This window comes from Schistocerca americana, chromosome 2 (assembly GCF_021461395.2).
Source record: "Schistocerca americana isolate TAMUIC-IGC-003095 chromosome 2, iqSchAmer2.1, whole genome shotgun sequence".
Classification (NCBI taxonomy): Eukaryota; Metazoa; Arthropoda; class Insecta; order Orthoptera; family Acrididae; genus Schistocerca; species Schistocerca americana.
In genome coordinates, this window is record NC_060120.1 from 747,887,260 (window position 1) to 747,913,172 (window position 25,913).

General features: G+C 44.3%; 1 protein-coding gene across 5 annotated transcripts in view; it reads left to right on the forward strand.

Annotated features, from left to right (window-relative positions):
• The window catches only part of LOC124594917 (protein PALS2), a 344,549-nt gene that overhangs the window by 244,930 nt on the left and 73,706 nt on the right, over nt 1-25,913 (forward strand). For all 5 annotated transcript variants that reach the window (XM_047133405.1, XM_047133407.1, XM_047133406.1 and 2 more), the window contains one exon: nt 25,645-25,797. In XM_047133405.1, coding sequence (XP_046989361.1) covers nt 25,645-25,797 — 153 coding nt within the window. The remainder of the gene's footprint in view (nt 1-25,644; nt 25,798-25,913) is intronic.

The window sequence follows — 25,913 nt, forward strand, 5'->3', positions numbered from 1 at the left end:
TCCCATTATGGCGAAGAATTTCGAAATTTGGCTCGAAGGTGTCTCCAAACTTCCACTGTAATGGGGCGTCACCGTCTGACTCGGCGATGCTTCAGGCAGCAAAGTGTCGACACGAATGAAAAAAGACCAGAGGTTAGAATTTCAGGTGACGTGTAAGGTGGGTTAATGACGTGACGCATTGGTACCATATTCCAGCACAATTCCTCTCAACGCCACGTGGACGTGATACACCGTGGGAAGGTCGTCACACCTATCCTTACCAACGTCTCACCCCTCTCTTGGCGCGTCTGTGATGGAGCTCAGAACAGCGATGCCCAACGTTGAAATCATGAAGTTTTATTATGGGCGGCCGAGGTCAACATTTCGGACAAATCACTGCTCAGAATCGACACGAAAAGGCCTCACGAGGTGTAATAAAGCGCGTGAATGGCACCACCCATTCCCTTGCAACCATACTGTCCACGGACTTCGCGGTCGAAAACGACAGTTTGCAGTACAGTGACCGACAGGACAACGTTTTTGACAACCTTTGATGCTGTTGATAACCTCCAAACGATGCAGCCCTTCTCTAAGGACACTGCAAGGCTGCAACCGTATTGAACATGATCACACCCCTTAGGAGTGCAGCGTGACCACAAATTTTGCTCTAGTTCACTGGGTGGAACCACTATAGAACATTCAAAACCATTCGACGAAATTTAAGCAGAAAAGGGTGTTATCAACCTTCTTTTTTGCGCCCTCCTGTGGCGTGTGCACTGTGGGGAGAGGGGGGGGGGGGTGTCATTGACACACATGTGAATAAAATGTCAAAGGGTCCCTCTAAGACATCCCCAGCCCCCAGGTACCCCAACACCCTCAGTGCCAAACGTGCACCTTTGTTGGGCACCTTAAAAATGTCCCTTCACAAGGACAAGCCATTCACTAATTCCTAAGCATTGGCGGGATAGGTAAACCTTTAGACATCCTTAGTAATTTACATGCAGCCAGCAAACTCTAGTGCAGTGGCATCATTAAGTTATTTTGTTTTTATGCACAAGAAAATCATTTTCAGGGCAAACAAAGGAACACGTTCTGATTTTAGTGACAACTTTATTGATTTAAATGAATTGTCAGGAACACATGACACTACCTGTATTGTTAATGACAGCCTTGCATCTCCGGATATTGTTGTGGATCAGGGAATTTATGTAATCCTGGTTGATATTGTTCCAGATGTTTCGTAATGGATCAATCAGTTCCTCAACAGTACCTGGTTGGGTGTGTGTACTTTAGCCTTCAACCCATGAAACCCTACACATTTTCAATTGGGTTTAAGTTGGAGCTGTTGGCAGGCCATTCCATCATCAGTATGCCCACTGCATTGGAACGATCCCTGATGAACTAGGTGATGTAAGGCCGAATGGTGTCGTACATCAGTGTGAAGCTCGGTCCGTACTGTAGCTTGTTGGTCCTGGAACTCCTGCTGCCCAATAGAACGACGTTCCCACAGAGGTGTAGTGCAACAGTGACGACCCTGACTTCAATGGTACACGTTAAGACCTGTCTCCCAGTGGTGTTGGAGCACCCTTCCTACCACAATGCGTGACAACCATCAGCTCATTCGCCATGTATTGCTATGATCTGTCATCTCGAAACACAGCAAGGCTAGGCGAAACTCACAATTTTGTTAAATGACACAAACATTCCTTGTCTTCTGTGCTGAGATGAGCCAGAGCTTAACGCATACACAGTTTGCTTATCAAGCAATGAAAACAATAACGATAACATAAGAAAGAAGCACACCACGCCATGTTAGAACTGGCTGCAGACTCCCTTCCTCTGTCCTATTCCCAGGCTTCCCCCCTCCCCCCTTTTCCATCCTGTTTTTCCCCACCTGCCCTCTCTCTGCCTCCTTTCTCTCCCCCGAATACTTTTGCATTCCCCTCCTCTACCTTTCCACGTTCCCTCTCGCATCTGCCCTGCACTCCGTTATGAGTCCTCTCCCTCCGTCGGTTTCCCCAACCCCACTTCGTTTTTCCTCTCCTCCCACCTTTTTTTCCCCTCATCTGTCCAGGTCACACACACACACACACACACACACACACACACACACCTCCCATCTGGCCTTGGCTGTGGTGTGTCATCTTCGTGCCGACTTTTTTAGTGCCAGCAAAAAGCCTGAAGCGATTTAGGGAAATCACAGAAAACCTAAATTAGGATGGTCGGACGCGGATTTGAATTGTCCTCCTCCCAAATGTGAGTCCAGTGTCCTACCATTGCACTACCTCACTCGGTTGTGAGTTAGAATAAAACTTCTGTTAATGTTTCCGTCATTGTGTAACAACTCGTTTGTAAAACTAAATGTACACTCTAAGACAAAAAAAGGACTTCCCACGAAATAATCATCCGAATGGGACGGAAATCGGTAGATATGATGTACATGTATAGACAAACAAATGATTAGAATTTCATAAGCGATAAGTGATTTATTCAAGAGGAAGACCTTCACAAACTGAGCCCTTATGCAAGCAGTTATTCGGTTTGGTATTGATTGATAGATGTCCTCCTGAGGGATATCGTGCTAAATTCTGTCCGATTGGGGAATTAGATCTTCAGAATCCCGATTTGGTTGCCCATAGTGTTCCAAACGTTCTCCAATCTGGGAGAGATTCGGCGACGTTGCTGGCCAAGACAGGGTTTGGCAAGCACGAAAATAAGCAGTAGAAACTGTGGCCGTGCACCGGCGGACATTATCTTCCTGAAATGTAAGCCCAGGGTGGCTTGCCAAGAAGGGCAAAAAAACGGGGCAGAGAATATCGTCGACGTACCGCTGTGCCAGTTTTGCCAGTTTTGGGTGCTGCAGACTGCAGCCAAAGGGGTCCTGCTATGAAACGAAGTCGCAGCCCAGGCAATCACTCCTGGTTGTCGGGCTGAATGCTGGGCGACACAGGTTGGTATCCCATCGCTGTCGGGGGCGTCTGCAGACACGTCTTCGCTGTTCATCGCGGCTCAGTTCGAAGCGTGTCTCCTGTTAACGGTTCTTGTGATCACTGAAGAACCAGTTGCACGTCGGGTCGATAACAGTGATGAATCCGGCTCTCTGAGTGCCTCTGACGATCGCTCGGTCCTCACATTTGTCGTCTCTCTAGGTCGACGGCTCCCTTCTTCACGCTGTGTTCGGCCGTGGTTCACCCATTGCTACCAACATCGCTGGATAGTGGCATCGCTCCTACTCAAATGACGAGGGATTCGCCAATTATTCCAACCGGCTACTCTGAGCCCAATTACGTGTCCTCTCTCATAAGCTAACATCTGCGTATATTGTTCACGCGCCTGCCTGCGAGGCATAGTTACTGTCCAGCTGAATATGCAGAATGAAATTCGCAAAGATTTTGTGCCCTGGTATCGACGTCCCCTGTTTACTCTCCTTGCCAGCTGTCCTGTGAAATTGCTCTGCGGTGTCACACTTTCATCCACTGAACGCCAATGTTTACAATTTTGCGTTTTCCGTCGAAACCTGTATGAATATCAATTTGTGACCATTTTGCGTCGTGTTTTATTTTTTCTCTTCTTAGGGTGTAGTTTGTAATACGATAACTGCAATAAGTGCTTTTTCTGACAACTATGGTCAAATGATAACCGTGAAGTATTCCTACTGGAACACTCCTCCTCGAGTATTTCAAAAGATTTGCAACTTTCAGTCAGGGACAGATTTGTGCAGGCGTTTGCTTCATATACCTTCGTGATTATAATTCACTGATGGCGCAGAAGCACTTGTTTTACGTCAATGTGTCTGACTCCAACGTGTTACTGTTGCTGTACTTGTACGTCGCTGCTATTATTTTACACTAAATTTTCATGCTTTTCATCTAGCATCGGTTCCGACTGATAAATATATCCGTAGAAAATAAAATAAAAAACGCAGAAATCAACAGGGTGATTACTTTTCTCCTGATAGGCTGCTGCCTGCTGCCTTGCTCATCGTCGCTGTAACATACAGGTGCCGCTGACGGTGTGCGTGTGCCCACGACTTGCCGTAAGATCGTGCGGAATGGCGCTGGCAGCCAACGGCCGTCTGCGAAGTCGCAGCCGGTCGTCCTTGGGTGAGGTGATTACCGGCCACGACTTCCCAGCTCTGCCATCATCGCTCGAAGCATTTCAAATTTTTTAATCGAACGCTACCACTTTAACGGTACCCGGCGCTGTGCGTTTTTCTCCTAATTATTGACAAAAGGAGACTGCAGAAACTATAGTCCATACAGAGCGGAGTTCAGTGGTTCAAATGGCTCTGAGCACTATGGGACAACTGCAGTGGTCATCAGTCCCCTAGAACTTAGAACTACTTAAGCCTAACTAACCTAAGGACATCACACAGATCCATGCCCGAGGCAGGATTCGAACCTGCGACCGTAGCGGTCGCGCGGTTCCAGACTGTAGCGCCTAGAACCGCTCGGCCACCCTGGCCGGCCAAAGCGGAGTAATCTAGCAAATTCATTCACTACTTTCAACAAATTGTTGTTCTTCCAATTCTTCATGTGAGCCGATTCCTTATGTGAGAAGTTGATTCGCAGCTATATACTCCCTTAAAAGTTGAAGAGCGGGTAGTGGAGAGATAGCTTCACTTACTCGTTAGCTAAGGAAAGAATGACTAAAAAGAAGAAACGCAGCAAAAATCCACTGCTCTGATAGCAGACTGACCAGGTAACGTAACATACTATCAACAAGGCACAAATGAATGAGAGTGTGGGAGCATGTTTCCAGCCGTCTACCAGCCTCGCATAGGGAGTTGGACATCACATGGCGTGAGGTCAACGCGACTTCAGTGTCAACGTAACACGAGGCAGCTGAAGGAACGGGAAAAGAAAGTGTGTGTCAATCAGCGAACAGTTACTGTGTACTGTGATGGTGTTCTTCATTAATTACAACATGGCCTGGAAACAAATTTGGATGACTTCATACGGAGAAGAACCGCCGCGAAACTGGAAGAAATGTGACGAGTGTAGCTCAAGAGTTTGGTATTGCTTACAGTATTGTTTCACGTGGGTGGGCCGACATGTTGAAAATGTTGTTTCGACTATACTGCAGACGTTTCGCTGGAAAGCCCGTACACATACTCCATACAGTTCCAATCTCTCCCAATCGATTTTCGTATTTTTAGAGCCCTGAAAAAAAGACATTCGTGGCCCTCGATTTGCTTCGAATGAAGAGTTACACGCCTGGGTACAATCACAGTTCCGTAGGCAACCGCAAACATTTACCCATGAAGGCATTGACGGTCTTGTCTCACAGTGGGATAAATTTATGAACAGATTACTTACTTCTTAGGACTCTGTACCTAAATTGGTGAAAACGAAACCCTCGTAGGGTTATTTTGCTGTCCGTCTGTCTGTCTGTCCGACTTTTCAGAACCGTTTTTCTCAAAGGTTCAAATTTATATCACATGTCCCTTGGCGATACAAAAAAAAGTGAAGCTTCTGTCTATACAGTCAATAGATACAGCCATTTATGCCACATATTTTGATACTCGCAAACTCAGTCATCTAAACGTCCATGGTACTTGGCGTTAGAGTAGAATAATGAAATTTGTCGAGAAGCTAGGTTACTCACTACGACCACAGGAAAAAAAGCCCGAAAAATTGTTAATTTTTAATTATATCACACGAAAAGTTTGTTTGTAATTTGTTATCTATCTGTCCGTCCATCTTCTTTTTTTTATGGGACGAATAAACGTATCAGGTTGAAATTTATGTCACATACTAACGTACATGGTCGCTTGGCGATGTAATAAATGTAAGTTTCTAAGTCGATGAAACCGAAAGATATGGCCATTTTTGTCATGTATTTTGATACTCATAAACTCACTCATTAAATCTTATGGGTACTTCCCCTTGACGCAGAATCATGAAATTTGTCGAGAAAAATGGTTTCTCATTGCAGATGGAGGCAAAAAAACTCAGAAACTTGCGAATTTGTAATCGTATCACACAAAAAGTATTTTTTTTGTCATTCTTTATTGGACTTCAGACTTGGAATTAAAGCATTCTCGATAGCCTTGGAATCCTAGGTCATATATATAGCCATTATTAATGTCGAGATTACCCGGAATGGACGGACTGTCTGTATACATAACTAAGATTGTACGGAATCCTCAATGCGTGAGTCCTACTGGGATCTGGCCAATTTTTGTTTTTTACATGTGTCTCGTTTTCATTTGACTGCCTCTTATAGATGAAGACGGAGTGTGATCTACATGACGATTCTATGAGTATCCGCGCAGGGCTTATATTCACGGAAAATCTGAGGTTTTGGACTGTAACACACATGATCAGAACAGTGGTCTAAGTGACTTACGTAGGATTCCAATTGCGGTATTGAAGTGACGAGAGCGATTCGCAAGTACAGTGTTGCAATGACTGGAGAACATCGGTTATGTAAAGTTTCAAGATTTTCCTTTTTTTTCCGGAGACACATTCAATGTTAGATGTATAGAAAGTAACAAAACCAAAACAGATGACCAAACTTCCAGGACAAGTCCCTCGCACATAAAATAAGAAAATACATGGAGACGAGCTCGGAAACGCTTTATTTCGGCTCTTCAGGGTTCAGTAAGAACAGAAAAACACCTGAACGGAACGTATCAAAATCCCCCATGAAACTCTCTCTTACATGAAATTTTCGAAGTACCCTCTTGGGTACGTCTGGTTAAATTGCATATCTTAGATTCACCGCCAGACTATTGTATTCCATTACAACGAAGGTAACATTGACACGCAACTCAAGTCATCGTCTTGCTTACACGTAGCATCACGACTTGGCGAGCCCAGCTCTTAGTGTCCATGACGAATTTGGCATCCGATACAGTGGAAGGGGAATATACACAAATCGTCAGATTCGCTTTTGTTGTATGGATTCGCGTGTGGTATTGACGTGTCACTGAACATATGTGTCGGGGGAAATTTCCAGATCGAAGGTGGCCGGGAGGACAAGGATTGAAACAATTGTTCGTCGTCTTAAGGAGCGTAAGGCGTTTAAGCTTTCAATATGGCGACTGTGGAAGGGCTAGATCGATGATGTGGCTGCAACAGCAGGAGGCAGTTCTTCATGAAATTAATGGCCCGGATGTCGGCGTAAGATAGCAGCAACAGGTAATGTTGACCACATGGCTAGATGGCGAGTGTTACACGATAACCTCTAGCCTGCATACCATTTTCAATGTGTGCAGGCGCTATCAGCGGCTGACTTTTTTACACGGATACACTTCTGCAAATGGTTTACTCGATAATGTGTCAACCCGATATTTTTGTTCAGCTGTGCTGTTCACGGATTAGGCATCGTTATAAAATGATCTGATTGCAAATTTTCACAACCAGCGCAAACGGGTTGACGTGAAGCCCCACGCAACTGCACCAACAAAGGTTTTCTGTCAGTGTTTGAGCCGGTATTGCTGGAGATTTCAGGGCGTCATGTTATTCCATCCCGACTCAGTTGACGAACTACTACTACGAATTACGGTTTTCGTAAAGCGATTTAATAGCAGTTTTGGAGCTGCGGCTATAGTTGCCAGATTTCCTCTTCTACAGTCTAATTTTTCTCCCATGCAAACGCTTGACCGTTTCTGCAACGATCCCGCGTTGTCAGGCTCCGTATTGTTTTCAAAATGTCAGCTGATATGGACAGAATGACTTTTATGCATCGAAGGGGGAATAGAAATTATTTGCCCCCCGTATTTAACTGAAGAGAAGCACTCATAGTTCTGACTAAATAGGGAGTTGGAACAGCTGATTTCCAGAGATAATTTGTGTAAAACAATGGTTGTGTGGAAAACCGATATTTGACTGGGCTAGAAAATTAGATTCATCGTCGCCGAAGCCCGTAATCCACAGATTCAGACCTAACATGTAAACACTACAGTTTCCGAAATTTAGTTCGTCTCTTGCGGAATTAGAATCTCATGTGATCACAACAAATGTTTAATTGAATAATAAGCTACCTGTTCTGCAAGAAGATGTGCTTTTATCACTTTTACGAAATATGTCTAGGGGCATGATTAATAATAATGCCTCCGAATTTTTATGTGTAAACTCTTAAAGCTTTTTAAATAAAGCAAACTTTATAAATGCTACATCTTGATCTTTCACGGCTACTTATTTGTTTCTCAACATAGTCATCCTGACGACCAACACAGTTCTCCCAAAGAGACCCCAGCTTGTGGATACCGCCAGTACAGAATGTCTGATTTCGTTGATGCAGCCGCAGCCTCACCTCTATTTGCACCGCTTCACCATTATCGAAATGAAGTCCTCGAAAAGTGTTCTTTAAGTTTTGGAAACAGATGAAAATCGATTGAAGCCAAGTCGGGACTGTACGGAGGATGATCGATGACAATAAACCATGGCATCGGATTGTTGCAGGTGTCCCAGCGCCGTGTGTGGTCCGCCATTCTCATGCTGACGGAGAGGATGCTCCATGTGTGGACCAACTTTTGGAATTTGTGCTTTCAGTTTTCTCGCGCACCGACATAGTTATGTTACAGGCTACGATTCGTAGCCGTCTAACGGCAGAGGGTTGCAACTTGCGCCACCGAAGTAGGAAATAGGCATGTCGTGGAATGCCTCAAGCGATATTGAGAACAGAATTTAAAAAAATCGCTCAGCCGGCCGGAGTGGCCGTGCGGTTCTGGGCGCTACAGTCTGGAGCCGAGCGACCGCTACGGTCGCAGGTTCGAATCCTGCCTCGGGCATGGATGTGTGTGATGTCCTTAGGTTAGTTAGGTTTAATTAGTTCTAAGTACTAGGCGACTGATGACCTCAGAAGTTAAGTCGCATAGTTCTCAGAGCCATTTTTTTTAAAAAAATCGCAGGCATTACATTTCAGCACTCCCTCGTACTATTAGGTCATGCACGATGGAGCTCCTCTGCATTTGAGCGGTAATGTCCTTAGGAATCTAAATAACAGATTCCGTGACAGATGGATGGAAAGATATGGACCAGTTTCCTGTCCTCCGCGTTCTCTTGTCATAACGCTACTAGATTTTAATTTATGGAAGTATTTGAAAGCTCTTTCGTATCTACCCCGGGTACAAAATGCGAAGTATCTCCCTGTTTGTATCGGGGGAAGCTGCTAAACCATACTTAGTTCTCCATGCAAACGTTAACGCATCTGGGAGATGGGGGTCATTTCGAGAGTTGGCCATCATGAAGGAAAGTGGTATGCTGTTCAATTCTAATCGTGTGTGTTTCCCAGGAGTAAGTGTTATAAAGAGTTATAGGAAATGATTGCTAATCTGGAAATAAACCGTTTCCGGATTCATGTCCGTATCACAATATACCTTGAAACTTTAGTGGCACATTTTTGTTACACCCTGCACGTACTCTTTTGTGATACCCAATGATTAAGTAGCCGCGCGGGATTAGCCGAGCGGTCTTAGGCGCTGCAGTCATGGACTGTGCGGCTGGTCTCGGCGGAGGTTCGCCCTTGGGCATGGTTGTGTGTGTTTGTCCTTAGGATAATTTAGGTTAAGTAGTGCGTAAGCTTAGGGACTGATGACCTTAGCAGTTAAGTCCCATAAGATTTCACACACATTTGAATATGTTGAATGAGTAAGTAAATAAACAAGACCGATAGTGCACACGGCTTATCTCATAGAGGTATAGTAAGGTGACCCCAGGGCGACAGAAATAACTATAAAAATCACCGATATCCCTTGATTGGAGAAAGGGAACGCTTATGAAAATGGCAAAAATCGAAACTTTGGTAAGAGGTGAAACGACACTCCTCCCGCAAACGCTACTGAAAGTTACAATATGTCTGGGATCATTGCAAAACCAGTATCCTACCTGTCTTTGATAATTAAAAACAAAAGAACGAAACATTGTGCGTTTACTTCCGTGGAGGGCGGAGCGATCCTCTGATTGGTGGAAAACGGGTGAGCCTAGATCGTGCGCCGAAGCGTGGGCTCGCGCTGGCATTCCAGTCACGGCCCTGCTGGGAGGGAAAGCAGGCTTGTCGCGAGCTGGTACGCCGTTAAGCCTGTCCCCCAGGGTCCGCTCTGCGAAAACAGAGAAGCGCTGAGGCGTGTACACAGCGCTACGCATGCGTGTTTTCAGCACTGCGGAAACGCTGCCAGCACAACAGCTGCGCATGCCTCGTGTATAGCTACCGTGACGAATTGATGTCCGCTTCGGAACTGAGTTGATAGTCATGGATCACACTTCGTAAACAGTTTCGTGGATGAGATGAGTTTCGTGTTTGAACTATTTCTCTCAAGGTACTGAAAGGTACCGATCCCTTCAAATGTCTGCAAAGTATGAAACAACACACAACTACGTGTAAAGTTTCTGCCCCAATGTACGTGCTTCGTTGTAAGTTTATCGTATCCTTGGTCGCAATTACTCAACAATATTGCGCAGACCGTGTTTGCGCAAACATAGTGTATGGACACACTTCATTTTGCCGATATTCACTGCTTTTGGACTACGGGACTTTTGAAGCAACGGATGGCAACTCAAAACCAACTCGAATAAGTCCGAACATAAACACCGTAGTTGAGACCTTCTTATGTTTATTGTCAGGCATTTAATCGATCTTATCCCTCCTTCGCCCCTCCCCCCCCCCCCCCCCCCCCGCAAATTAGAAGAAACCGAAATCCACAACTTTTCTAGTCGATGTTTCGTCCAGGGTGTTTGTCTATTCTTCATGTTCAGCATGAATTAGAATTGCTGCCATCAGTGTTGGTATAATACCATTGCTTAAAACAAAAATATAGTGCCATTTGAAGTGACAAGCTGCCTGTCGGGCCAATCAGGGCTATTCTGTAACAGACCAACCCAAACAGATTCTTCTGTAACGATGGCTTGTGAGTTATTACGAAGTGTCTTTTAACTCATATTATCTCTTATATGTTTTCAGATTATATGGAAGATGTATTTATAAACATAAAAATCTTAGGTCCTTGAGAGAGAGCAGGTTCAGATCGCATGCAGATCATGTTTATAATACACGAGTAGTGGTTGAGTTGAGTTGGCATGGAACAAAAGAGCTAAAAACATGCACAACTTGCCGGGCAAAGTGGCCGAGCGGTTCTAGGCGCTTCAGTCTGGAACCGCGCGACCGCTACGGTCGCAGGTTCGAATCCTGCCTCGGGCATGGATGTATGTGATGTCCTTAGGTTAGTTAGGTTTAAGTAGTTCTAAGTTCTAGGGGACTGATGACCTCAGATGTTAAGTCCCATAGTGCTCAGAGCCATTTGAACCATGCACAACTTACTAACTCAGTTGCTTCAGAAGTATTTTTTCGTGCTCTCGTTCCAGGCTGGGTGGGAATGGTTCATAGAGACTGTTCCACACATTTTGAGATTCAGTAAATGCTAGTGACGTTATCCATTCTGTCTGAAGAGGAAACAACATACAATCAGGACTGATAAGAGTAAATACAAGTAAAATGAAGTGTGAAAAAAGACGAATAATTCAAGCAATTTTGTGTTGTAACCAGCTTTTACTACGTGAAAAATGATGTTGCGATGAACAAAGAGCAATCGCTTTTCTGCTGATGGGGTGCTTGTAGTCATTGTTAGGTTGATAGAAAGAGCGGAGTACTCATAACAGGCGTCCAACGAGGCACTCCTGTGGCCTGCCAAATCTGAAATCTGTGTCGCCCCCCCCCCCCCCCCCGCTCCGCCCCCGCCCTCCGGAAACTACCTTCATCCAGGTTTCCTTACTCAGATTTACAAAGTTTATAATTTTGTAAGTAGATTCCATAAACTCAAAGATTATTGAAAAACATTACTTGTTGTTGTTGATATGGTGATAAGTCTTCAGCCTGAAGACTAGTTTGATGCAGCTCTCCAAGCAAGTCTATCCTGCACAAACCTCTCCGTCTCTCAATAACTACTGTAACCTAAATCCTTTTGAATCTGCTTACTGTATTCATTTCTTAGTCTCCCTCACAATTCCCCCTTCCCCCTCCCCTCCCGACAAATACACATTTCTTTCCTACGAAACTGACGATTCCTTGATGTTTCAGAATGCACACTATCAACTGATCTCTTCTTTTAGTCAAGCTGTGCCACACCTGTCTTCTCAGCTAAATTCTGTTCAGTACCTTCGCATTTGTTGCGTGATCTACCCATCGAATCTTCAGCATTCTTCTGTAGCACCACATTTGAAAAGGCTCTGTGCTCTTCTTTTCTGAACTATTTGTCGTTCACATTTCATTCCATACAAGACTACGCTCCAGACATCACTTCCCAACACTTCAATCTATATTCGATGCTGTCAAATTCTCCTCGTCAGGAACGCTTTTCTTGCAATTGACAGTCTACATTTTATATCCTCTCTACTACGACCATCGTCAGTTATTTTACTGCCCACGCAGCAAAACTCATCTACTATTTTTAGTGCCTCATTTCATGATCTGATTCCCTCAGCGTCGCCTGATCGAACTCAACTACGTTCCATTATCCTGTTTTGCCTTTATTGCAGTTGATTTTATATCCTCCTTTCAAGACACTGTCCATTCCGTTCAATTGATCTTCCAAGACCTTTGCTGTCTCTGTCAGAATTACAGTGACATCGGCAAATTTTTCTGAATTTCAATTTCTCTTTACTGCTTCCTCAGTGTACGGACTGAATAACATCGCGGATAGGCCACAACCCTATCTTACTACCTTCTCAACCACCGCTTCCCTTTCATTTGCTTCGACTCTTGCAACTGCAGTGTGGTTTCTGTACGAGTTGTAAGTAACCTTTCGCTCTGTGTATTTTACTCCTGCTACCTTCAGAATTTCAAAGAGAGTAGTCCAGTCAACACTACAAAAAGCTTTCTGTAAGTCTACAAATGCTATAAACGTAGGTTTGGTTTTCCTTAACCTGTCTTGTAAGAGATGTCGTAGGGTCAGCACTGTCTCGCGTGTTTTTACATTTCTCCGGAATGCAAACTGATCTTCCCCGATGTCGGCTTTTACCAATTTTACCTTTCTTCTGTAAATAACTGGTGTTAGTATTCTGCAATCATGACTTATTGAACTGAAGTTCGTTAATATCCACACCTGTCAGCACCTACTTTCTTTGTAATTTGTATTATTCCGTTTTTTCTTGAAGTCTGAGGGTATTTCGCCTGTCTATTGCATATGAAGTGGATTAGTTCTGTCACTGCTGGCTCGGATATCGGTAGTTCTGAAGGAATGTCGTTTGCTCCAGGGATAACGTTTGCTTAAATTACCTGTATCAATTAAAACTATGACAAAAGAAAATTAAATGTGTCTTTGCAGTAAATAAATTACAAATTGAATAAAATTTCTAAAAATGAAAGTGAAACCAAATCTTGTTGTTTGTCGCAGTTATTGTGCACTATAAGAACAAAATTAAAGAAATGACTTTTTTTGCTCTGTGTAAACTTTAATTGTGCATAAATTATTATTTAGAAATAATAGAAAACAGGTTGTAATTAAGAGTTGATAACCTTTCGCATTCCAGGACAGGCGTTTTCCGCGCTTGGAACGAGGCTACCTAGCATATTTGCTTCAGCATCTCCGTTGTTGAACACGAGAGAGCGGCCTAGAGGGCGGCTGTGCGGGCACCCTGCTCACTGTTTGCACATAAGCCGCGTCAGCTGTAGACGTTTGTCTGGTAGCAATCATTTATAGCGCTACTTGGCCGAAATGACACTATGACAGCAGCGGGCGTTTACAATCGCTGACCGAGGGAAAAGCTTTCCTAGTGCTGGCAGAAGATAGAAACTCAAAGCGCAGGACAACTCGTACTTACCTCTCTCGAGTCATTGTTAAACCGCATTTCTTCGTCGAGTCTTTTGCGCCCCCCTTTGTGGCTGCGCCCTTAGCTGGGACCTGTCTCGTCACTCCCTGCATTATTCACACAGTAATTACACAACGTAAATGATAAAACCCAGCAAGTTGTCAAAAGGTAGAGTTTCGATGACAGCGGCAAGAGGACTCTCTTCACAGCAGCCTTCGCGAGTTGTCAAAGTGCACTGCTTACGACACAGCCGCACGTCGTCATCGTCTAGTGAGTAGCGTCGTTGCCTATGGATTGTGGGATCCTGGGTTCTGTTCCCAGCTGGGATGGAGATTTTCTTCGTTCAGGGACTGGGTTTTTGTGTTTGACCTAATCATTTAATTTCATCTTCACCACGAAGATACGCAAGTCAATGAACTACCGTCAAATAGAAAGACTTCCACCAGGCGGTCTAACAACCCCAGACGGGGTCTCCCGGCCAATAATATTTACGATCATTTCAGTCATTTCAGTTTTCACCCCATATCTCCTACAGCTACTGACCAGATATTCGGTCAGTGTACAGGGATTGGAGAAAAATATGATAACACAACGAGAAATTCATGCTTGAACGTAAATACAGATACCAGCTAAGCGTGCACGTTGCTATGTTATATCTGAACATGAACGGCACCCTTGCAATGTCCTCAATACGTTGCAAGCGTCAGCTGTGGTCATAACAGCGTTCTCTATAGTTGTCAGTGCATTACATCGGAGCTAAGTGAATTCGAACGTGGGCAAATTGTTGGTGTTTCAAGAGATACCATACCGAACATTTATGCAGCATGCAGAGAAAGCGGAAAAGCATCATCCTCTGTGTCACAACGCGGACAAAAGGATGTGCTGAGTGATCGTGGCGGACGATTGTTGAAGAGGATTGTGACAGATAATAATAGGACGACAGCTGCAGAGGTGACTGAAGAACTGAATGTCGCACTCCCAACCCTGTCACCACCAAAACAACACGAAGGGAGCTCTAAGCGGCTGGTCCCGGCGGAGGTTCGAGTCCTCCCGCAGGCATAGGTGTGTGTGTTTGTCCTTAGGATAATTTAGGTTAAGTAGTGTGTAAGCTTAGGGACTGATGACCTTAGCAGTTAAGTCCCATAAGATTTCACACACACATTTAAAGACAGGAATCCCCTCTTAATCAAGCAGAATTCTGTTATTCGGATGATGACGTGAGAGGTCCGCGAAACAAACGACGCGGCCTTGGCGGGTCGTCAACAGTACATCCCGTCCCACGGCTCCGAGGTCTTGGGAAAGGACATTCTCCAGCGGAGAGGCGACCTGCGGTTGTTGTCCTGCTCAAGGCTGGTGACTGTTGGGAGCAGTGGTTGCCCCCAACGCCCGTGCATCAGCAGGCGCTGTGTGGCGTTGACTGCACATTGCACATGTCGCCGCGGTCACAGTTCTCATTGCGTAAACGGTGTCCGATCTGATCACTTCTGTGAGTGACGCAGAAGTCGTATTTTTTGCAGCTACCTGACTTTAAAAAAGGTTTTTGACTAGACTATACCCCTTGGGATTCTAAAATATTAGACACAATGCAGAAAGTAAAAGGTCATCTACAACTTATAGGAAACCAGGTTTCAGTTTTAAGAATCAGAGGGCATGAAAGGAACGAGACAATTGCAAAGAGAGAGAGAGATGGGGTGGAGAAGTATTGTTCATGTTGTTTATTCTGCTAACAAAGCAAACAGCCCAGCATGTTAAGGAGAAAAAAATGGTTCAAATGGCTCTGAGCACTATGGGACTCAACATCTGAGGTCATCAGTCCCCTAGAACTTAGAACTAATTAAACCTAACTAACCTAAGGACATCACACAGCCATGCCCGAGGCAGGATTCGAACCTACGACCGTAGCAGTCACGCGGTTCCGGACTGAAGTGCCTAGAACCGCACGGCCACCACGGCCGGCTGTTAAGGAGAAATTGAGAAAAAAACAAAAAAAGAAGATTGAAACTCAAAGGAAAGAATAAAAATTTTCTGGTTTGTCGATGACACTGCAATTCTGTTGCCGCGCGGAGTGGCCGCGCGGTTTTCGGCGCCATGTCACGAATTGCGCGGCCCCTCCCGCCGGAGGTTCGAGTCCTCCCACGGGCGTGGGTGTGTGTGTTGTTCTTATCATAAGTTAGTTTAAGTAGTGTGTTAGTCTAGGGACCAATGACTTCAGCAGTTTGGTCCCTCAGTAATTCACACACATTGGAACATTTTTGCAATTCTGTGCCGCCCTGGGTGGCCTAGCGGTTCTAGGCGCTACAGTCTGGAGCCGCGCGACCGCTACGGTCGCAGGTTCGAATCCTGCCTCGGGCATGGATGTGTGTTATGTCCTTAGGTTAGTTAGGTTTAAGTAGTTCTAAGTTCTAGGGGACTGATGACCTCAGAATTTAAGTCCCATAGTGCTCAGAGCCATTTGAACTTTTTTTTCTTTTTTTTTCGATTCTGTTACGGACGACGAAGGGCTTGTACGATCAGTTGAACGGAACGGATAATGTCTTGAAAAGAGGTCACAAGATGATTATGGATGAAAGTAAGACAATGGCAATGAAGTGCAGCTGAATTAAATCAGATGATGATGAGGAAATTGGATTAGGAAAAGGGACTCTGACAGTGGTAGATGTGTCCTCTTATTTGGACAGGAAACTAACTGAAGACGGTAAAAGCAAGGGGGCTGTAAAACATAGAGTCACAGTAGCAAGAATAGCTTTGCTGAACTTACGTCGGGTATAAATTTAGATGTTAGAAATTCTTTTCTGAAACTATGTAGTCTTATATGAGAGTTAAACAGTAAAGATAGGAAGATAACAGATTTTCAAATGTTGTGCTACGGAATAATGCCGAAAATTAAGTGGGGAAATCGAGTAACTGAATGGAATCGCGGGGGGGGGGGGGGGGGGGGGGGGGGGGTGGTCAGTAGGGAAGAGCCTTATTGCAAATAAGATAAGACACATCTTGTAAGGTGCAGTCACACCAGTCGTCAGGCTGATGACAATAACAACAACCGCCTTTTTAAAAACAAGTTTATCAGCTGACTGATTTACAGCTATTGCCATATTCTTACGCTTGCGTCTGCGTAGCTAGGATGTTTGTCACACACCGGCGCGTGCAGCATTACGAATATTCACGCGACTCAGATCTGTGCTGAAAGAAGGGACAACTGGACACGGAAGATATTATTAGCTGGCAAACAGAAGACCTGTCCCACCCCGACCCACCGTTCCTCATCCGACAGAACCAGCAGATGCGTATGCTAGTGTGTTCAAAATGGTTCAAATGGCCCTGAGCACTATGGGACTTAACCTGAGGTGATCAGTCCCCTAGAACTTAGAACTACTTAAACCTAACTAACCTAAGGACATCACACACATCCATGTCCGAGGCAGGATTCGAACCTGCGACAGTGGCGGTCGCGCGGTTCCAGACTGTAGCGCCTAGAACCGCTCGGCCACTCCAGCCGGGGAGTCCCGTCGACACTGAGTTCGTAAAGCCCCAGCTTCCGATTGGATGCGACCTCATTCCGGTACTCGTCTGAATTAATGTAGGGAAACCATGGAAAATCTCGCCAGAATAAAGAAGTGGGAATTCGGTCCCTGCTCTTTCTAATCAAGAGTACGATTACTTATCCGCTGCGCCTCATCGCTCGGTTAGATGGTCTTTACCGGGAATATTTAAAACGTTATCGCCATTGCTGTCTGCACGCACATCCTTCTGTTGCGTAACTGAGACAAATGGTTCAAATGGCTCTGAGCACTATGGGACTTAACTTCTGAGGTCATCAGTCCCCTAGAACTTAGAACTACTTAAACCTAACTAACCTAAGGACATCACACACATCCATGCCCGAGGCAGGATTCGAACCCGCGACCGTAGCGGTCACACGGTTCCAGACTGTAGCGCCTAGAACCGCTCGGCCACTCCGGTCGGCGCTAGTGTGTTCTCACAGATGGGACGCTGTCGTGCGCTGAACATCTTGAAAAATGTCGATCCTCACTTTTGTTCGACAGCACTGCTCCCAAACTCTTACTTCAGGACATAACACGTAGGAATTTAAGCCTTGTTAAAGGACTCCTGGCCGTTTCATTTCGAAGCTTCATTTTTTTTCGATAAAGATATCTGTAAAGGAAATGTGTTTTGTACTTCTGACATGATAATTCGTTTGCCCTAAACCTTTTTAAGAGCACTGAGTACTTTTTCGGCTCCATATTACTTGAAAATTAGCACGTGTTTATTTCAAGCACTACTTCCTTTGAATATGTTTTTACATCTTTGCAGTTTATCACAGTTCATGCAGAATACTTTATAAACATTTTGCAGGTATTTCAACCAATTTTCGGCATATTAATGTTTGTAGTAGACGACAACAACAACAAAATTTAGGCAGAATATTTTGGACAATGCTTGCTCAAATCTCACAATACACCAGATACGTATGACCTTATAGTTATGATACTAGACGTATTTAATTTAGCACATTATGTATATTAACCAGAAATTGTTTTTTATTTTATACCTGCTTTGCCCAGATATATATTTATTTGTGTTCTATTGGTCCATCTCCTCCTTTCCCCTCTCTCTCTGTCCATCTCCTTCTCCCCCCTCTCTCTGTCCACCTGTTCCACCCACCGCCAACTATTTCCTCCTGTTCCTCTCCTTTTCATCTATTTGCTTCTTTCATCTCTCTCCATCCATCCATCTCCCCTTCCTCTCTCCATTTCCTCTTCCCCATCCCTCTGTCCATTTTCTCCTCACTCATATCCGTGTTCACGTCCTCCATCCCCCCCCCCCCTCTCTATCTGTCCATCTCTTGCCCCCCCCCCCCCCATCTTCTCTCTCCAATTATCATTCACACCACAGTAGGAGGTTGCTGGTTTGCAACCCCACAGTATCTCTTTCCAGATAGTAAGAAATAAGTTTGATGAAACTTGATCCGCGTGTTTAGCAATAGCTTTTTTTACGCGTGGATTTGCCCACATACGCACATGTCGCGTATATTTAATATAGTTCAGACAAATGTGTACACATATTTAATTTGTATCTCTAGAAAATTTCGCCATGCAGTTTCGTTTTCACACAGCTCGAGGCTTATGACGTCGTATCTCCTTAATTATGCATCACGCAATGATATAATTTTTCAGGTACGTTCAGTGGTATCTGTGAATACTGTCTGAGTAACGTGTCGCGAATACAGTTAGTAGCAAGGAGGTAATACACTGGTGTCCAAATTTAAAGCAACAAACCGTTATTTCCCCCTCCTGTGTCTAATTCAAGATATAACCATACAAACTGTCAACGAGAAAACTACCTGTGCGATCTTGTTCTGTACGGAAAATGGCATTCCGGTCAACGGACAACCATTCCAATGATCACGCCAGGGCACTTATGAAACCAGGAAGTGTTTACCGGGTAGTCTCACATCCACAGTCGCTGTGTACGCAATCACGGACTGTGTAGTGTGGCGCAGAAAAGACGCCTACCCGGCTCTCTGCGGTAGAGGGCCGTAGGAAGAATGTAGGCAGGACAGTCGCAAAGTGACGTGGCCCGATGGCTGAATGTGAATCGTTCTGTTGTTTCTCGGATCTGGGGACAGTTTATAGAGGTCGCAGCTGTATCCTGAAGACCAGGCCGAAGTTGCAACGTGTAACGTCAGAGAGAGAGAGAACCGTAATTTAGCTGTAAGGGCACGACGGTACCGCCTTAGTACTGCATGGTAACAGGCGTCTGACCTCGCAGCATCCACTGGACGTGCTGTAGAGAGGCAAACGGTGTGCAGAAGACTTCGGCAGAGTGGTCTTTATTGTCGGAGACCTGCTCTGACGCATCTTCACAGAATGGAACATCTAGAGTGGAACCGTCAACATGCCACCAGGACAGTCGAACAATGGGCCAATGTTGTTATCACAGATGAGTCCCGATTTGTTCTGGAGAGTGATTTCCGATGGATTTACATCTGGAGAGAATGTGAAACGCGATTTCGGGACCCAAACATTCTGGAAAGAGGCCGATATCGAGGAGGATCCTTAATGGTGTGGGCAGAGAGTATGTTTACTACCGAGCCCCTATTCATGAAAGCGCATGAGTGACTCGGCAGGGTTTAACTGTTGTCAAGTACCGTGACGAAATCCTGGCACCTCACCTGCGGTTGTTGCGAGGTGCTGTGGGCCCAGACTTCATACTGATGGACGATAATGCTCAACCTGATAGAGCATGGGTGGTTGATGTTTTCTAGGAAACGGAAGGTATTGCACGCATGGCGTGGGCTGCTCGCCCTCCAATTTGAATCCCATAGAGCTTGTCTTGGATGCACTAGGGAGACGGCTTGCATCACGCCAGCAGCCATCAACCATTCTCCAAGACTGCGAGCAGCTCTGCAGGAAGAATGGTCGTTATTGCCTCAACATGAGACTGATGACAGCATGCCCCATCGTTGTCAGGCCTGTATTGTTGCCAGAGGGGGTCACACCCCATACTGAGCGCATTAACCAATTGTCGGAATGTGTGTGCAAATCCGTTAAGTTGGAAAAAACAAAGAACATTTTTGTCTACCATTATGCATGTTGCAGTTGTTTACGTTCTGAATTCTTCGCATTGTTTCTACTTCATTATCACTTGTTTCTACTGTTTTGGGGCAAAATAAAAGCAACCTTACAAAATTTCTCTTTGTTACTTTAATTTTTGACACCAGTGTAAATTAAAATGTCGTGCCTGGTGCGGTAGTTTTACTGTATGAACGGCGAAAATGTAGTAAGCGATAAACTTTTTTTCTCTCCATCATTTTGCGGAGGTTGTCAGCGAGAAAAAGTTTGGTAAGGGTTTGAACTTGTGTACTGCAAGTCAGTGAGTGCTCTCATTTTCAGATACTAGACGAATAAAATCTGGGTATTAACGTGTCGTGGCTTCACTACTGACAAGGGAACCTCCCCATCGCACCCCCCCCTCAGATTTAGTTATAAGTTGGCACAGTGGATAGGCCTTGAAAAACCGAACACAGATCAATCGAGAAAACAGGAAGAAGTTGTGTCGAACTATGAAAAAAAAGCAAAATATACAAACTAAGTAGTACATGCGCAAGACAGGCAATATCAAGGAGAGTGTTAGCTCCGTAACGCCGTGGTTAGCGTGAGCAGCTGCGGAACGAGAGGTCCTTGGTTCAAGTCTTCCCTCGAGTGAGAAGTTTACTTTCTTTATTTTCGCAAAGTTATGATCTGTCCGTTCGTTCATTGACGTCTCTGTTCACTGTAACGAGTTGTGTCTGTGTTTTGCGATCGCACCGGAAACTTACAGTTCGGAAAATATTCATTGACCTCGTTTTTAAAGTCGCGAGCTATATTTACTGGACTCATATTGCCCACGGAAAACATCTCACGTATTTAATGCACTCTCGTCCAAAGTAGCGAACAGTCAACTGCCAGCCAGGGAGCCTCGTTTGCAGAAATACTCTCTCTTCCGTGCGCTGTAGTCGACTGACGTGTGTTTCGATGTTTGTTTAGGTGTAGCGTCCCCATACTGCGGCGCAGTTACCTCGCATCGGACGGACGGACGGACAGATAATAATTGTCTGAACATAAAGAAAGTAAACATTTCACTTTTTTGTTGTTGTAAAATTTAGGCAGTGGCGGGGATCGAACGCGGGACCGAAGACGTTTTGATTATGAATCAAAGACGCTACCCCTTTTTTTTCTTTTAATCTCATTTTGTTCGTTAGTGTTCGTTGCAGTTGTTCGTGGCGGACGTCCCCAGACGCCAGTTGAAGTTCATTATTGATCCATTAACTCAGTTTTTTATTACAGAGGGCAGCTAACCCTCTGACCGAACACGCTGAGCTACCGTGCCGGCTCTCCCTAGCCCACGGAATCTTCTTATGATTCACGGCACCACGGCGCTTCTGAGCTGACGTTATCCTTGATGTTGCCTATCTTGCGCATGGACTACTCAGTTTGTATATTTTGCTTATTTCTTATAGTTCCACACAACTTCTTCCTGTTTTCTTGATTGATCTGTGTTCAGTTTTTCAAGGCCTATCCACTGTGCCAACTTATAACTAAATCTAAGGGGGGTGCGATGGGGAGGTTCCCTTGTGAGTGCAGTACTCGCTCTGTCGTCACGTGTGCAACCGTGTCCCTCTAGCGGCGAGTTTGGAACTTCCGAGCTGTTATGGCAGTGGTTCCCAATCTTCCTGAGACTATTACCCTTAATCTAAAGATATATTAACTAGTACTCCTCCTCCTCCCCCCCCTCCACGACCACCTCCCATTGTCATCAACATTAGCACCTATCTGAACTTTAGAATGAAAAACATTTTTCTATGAACACTTTTATTTTTAGTTTTTGTAGGTGTTTCGCTGAACCACTAACAAATGGCTCACTGAGACAGGTGGTAATGCTTATTTCTAACATAACATCCCCATTTTTTGTATAGAATGATGAAGCGATTCTCAGCGCATCTCGAGTGCTACCCACAGATCCTTCTCAGGAAAGTATGTTAACCATCCACATAGAGGGTAGGCACTCGTTTACTAATCACGCTTTCTCTGCACCACTCCATTCCTTAGCGACATTTGTTTCAAGCGTACCCTGGACCCTCATTTCAGATCAACCAAAATAAGATGTGTGCACTTATTTCTAAATCAGTGGATGCTGGACTTCTTACCTCTGGACATACAGAAATTGAGACGATTCAGGCTGCCAGTGTTTTGTGTCTGACCACTGCGACTAATGTTAATAAGTTTATGCTTTGTACGTAGCTGATGTTCAGCAGTCGCGGTGTGAATCCTCTTCATCAAAATAGAAACCAGCCGTCAGCTGCATTAAAATTTTAATTTCACTTTACTAATTTCAACAGATTAATCTGTCATCTTCTGAAGTTTGATTCAGGCTTAAAGCGTAAGTAAACAATCGAACGATAAAGATTTTCTACGGAAAATAAGTAAAGATATCAAAAGTTTGTTAAAAAGATATATACAGTAGTTGAACATCAGAAAACTATCTAAAAATTGTTAAAAGTAATACACAACAGTTGAGCAACAGAACAATCGCATATTTTCGTTAAAATACAATAAACTGTGACACATCGCAAAATGTACACATTTTGGTACTAATTCTTTGTAGGACGTCTTTATCGTCCTATCTGTATTTGATATCTGCTTACCTATGGCTTTATCCTGTATTAAATTTCTGAAGATAATAGATTAATGTATAGAAATAGGTAAAGTGAAATTAAAATTGTTGTGCAGCTGCCTTTTGACGTTCATTTTGTTGAAGAAAATAATAATAATAATAATGTGTAGCCCCTACAGTAAAGTGAAAGTCATAGCATGAAAGTCATAGCAGAGTTACTGTTGTGTTGTGCTGTCAATTAGTTTGTCTGTTTGTTACGAAGTGAATGTGGAAGCAACTTCCTGTCCGTTACTGGAACTACTTACAAGTCAGAAAGACAAATGGCTCTGAGCACAATGGGACTTAACATCTGAGGTCATCAGTCCCCTAGAACTTAGAACTACTTAAACCTAACTGACCTAAGAACATCACACACATCCATGCCCGAGGCAGGATTCGAACCTGCGACCGTAGGAGTCGCGCGGTTCCCGACTGAAGAACTAATTAAACCTAACTAACCTAAGGACATCAGACACATCCATGCCCGAGGCAGGATTCGAACCTGCGACCATAGCGGTCGCTCGGTTCCAGACTGTAGCGCCCAGAACCGCACGGCCACTCCGACCGGCTCTCAATGAAATATCCACGAAGATATTGTGTAGTCTGTGTGTATATTGGAGCTATTTATTTTCGTGGTATTATGATAACAAAGCCCATAGCAAAAAAATGTTCAAATGTGTGTGAAATCTTATGGGACTTAACTGCTAAGGTCATCAGTCCCTAAGCTTACACACTACTTAACCTAAATTATCCTAAGGACAAACACACACACTCATGCCCGAGGGAGGACTCGAACCTCCACCGGGACCAGCCGCGCAGTCCATGACAGCAACGCCCTAGACCGCTCGGCTAATCCCGCACGGCAAGCCCATAGCATCCTAAGATGATCCCTGGATGAATAAATAAATAAATGAAATTATTTAGCGTTAAACTGAGCTTTAGTGTAACATGACCATGGTAAAAACTAATAATAATCCTTTTCAGGCAGCAGATAATGTGTCATGTATTTCGGCTAACAATCCATACATAATAATTAAGGCTTCGAAAACAGTTACACATATTTCGGAGGATTTCATTTTGCTAGGAGATCGAAGTTTGGCTTAGAAAGATAATAGGAGAAGTACTGAAACTGAATATTGACACCAGAATGAAAGATCGTAGAATACCATGGATTTTAACGTCCAGAAAAGTCCATATGCTTATGCAGTATCTAAACTGACGCTTCTACCCTTGTTCTATCTAAGCGTGTGCCCATCACAAAAAATAATAAATAAATAAATAAATTAAAAGCCGTGAAAGGCCAGAATGCGGCCATACGAATGTTATTTTTTATTTAGTTGTAAGTAATTATTTTATGTTTGCTATGCTAACGAGGTCCACATCATAACTTTTGTCGTGAACAAGTAACCAACTAACTAATAGGCTGTTGAGTCCTATCTTGTCTTCTTCCGGACATCTGAGTCTCGTACATAACCAAACGTCTACAGGCTATTGCATTACTGCACTCATTTTTGTAGTGTGGTACCAAAAAGCAAAGAGTAGGAGTTTATGGAATATAAGGTCACTTTTAAATAATTAAAAGAAGTGGATGGAAATTTTTTAATTTAGAATCCTTTGTGATTACAAGAAGAAAGCAGTCGTCACTCCTAGCCAAGCAGATCATTGTGTGAGTCTTGTTTCTTGCCTTTTCCCAACTATATACGGGGTTCACATTTTTATATGGGTTGAGCCAATGTTATTGACAGTTGGCGGCCGAATGCTCTCCCTGACTCCATCACCCCTGCCCACACCCCTCACCGGGACGGAATCTGTGTAACTCATCTGTCTGAGTCTAGAATAAACATCTTGTTCAGTTATGAAAAAGCTTTCTAAATGGTGTTGGGTGTATCAGGGGTGGGACGTGAGTGCCAGCCCGATATTTACATAGTTTGGTACGCTCCACTCTTCTGGCTGCTGTGACAGCCATGGGTGTGGTAGTACAATTGTTAGTAATTACAACTGTAAATATTTGATTGTATGCATTATTTCTTTGTGACGACGCTAGTGCATGCGCTAGTAATTGATTAATTGTATTTTGATGAAGTAGTTTGGGCGGGGGCGGGGGGGGGGGGGGGGGGGGGGAGGAGGAGAAGGAGAGAAGGAAGCAATCGCGCAGCGTTCCTGGTACGCTAGATCCTGCACCTGCGGCGTGGATCCATGCTTGTTACATAGCAGCGTGTAGCCAGGTGCCTAGCGGAGTTTGTGAGTGATGAGTCAAAGGAGAAGGTTGACAAACTGTTCAATACGTAAAGCGTGGATTATGTCTACCTTGTAGTATTCGTGGCTGGAGTGTATTGTGAAATAGCAGGTAATGTTAACGTATTTAAGAAGCTCTGGCTGAATATGCAATGAAAGCTATTATATTTTCTTGTAAGTGGTTTACGGACGTGGGTGCGGCCCTTTCTTGGGAAGTAAGTTTGCGGCGGGAACTTTACGTCAAGTTGTTTGAATATGAAAGATTTTATTTCTCTCCTTGACCATTTTTTTGTGCTTACCATTGGAAGCTTAAACGTACGCGTACCAGCGTTAGGTCGACTAGCCGTGCGAATGTAACTAGTTTTAACCAGTGTGATCAGTGTTTAGCACATATTTAAAATAAGGAAAAAATATAGTGCGCGAGACCAAAAGTACTTTAGTTCAAAACAGCGTTCTGTTTACTGATATTTGCGTTGATTTGTTTCAGGTTCAGGATAGACTCGAGGATCCTGAAACTCCTGCTCAGCCAGTGTCTACAAGTGGTTTAAAGCTTGCCACCGACGTAGCAAAGAACTGCGAATCTTCAAGAAGCAGAGATGCACAAGAACTGTCCAACATACTGAAAAGCGCACACTTTAAGGTAAATACAGCAACTTACCGTATCTGTTCCAGGCAATGCAGAGAACTAAGTTTCTCCTAGCTTCTTTTCTCCAAGGCAATGAAGTGTACATGCTCTTTGGCACAGTAAGAAGCCTA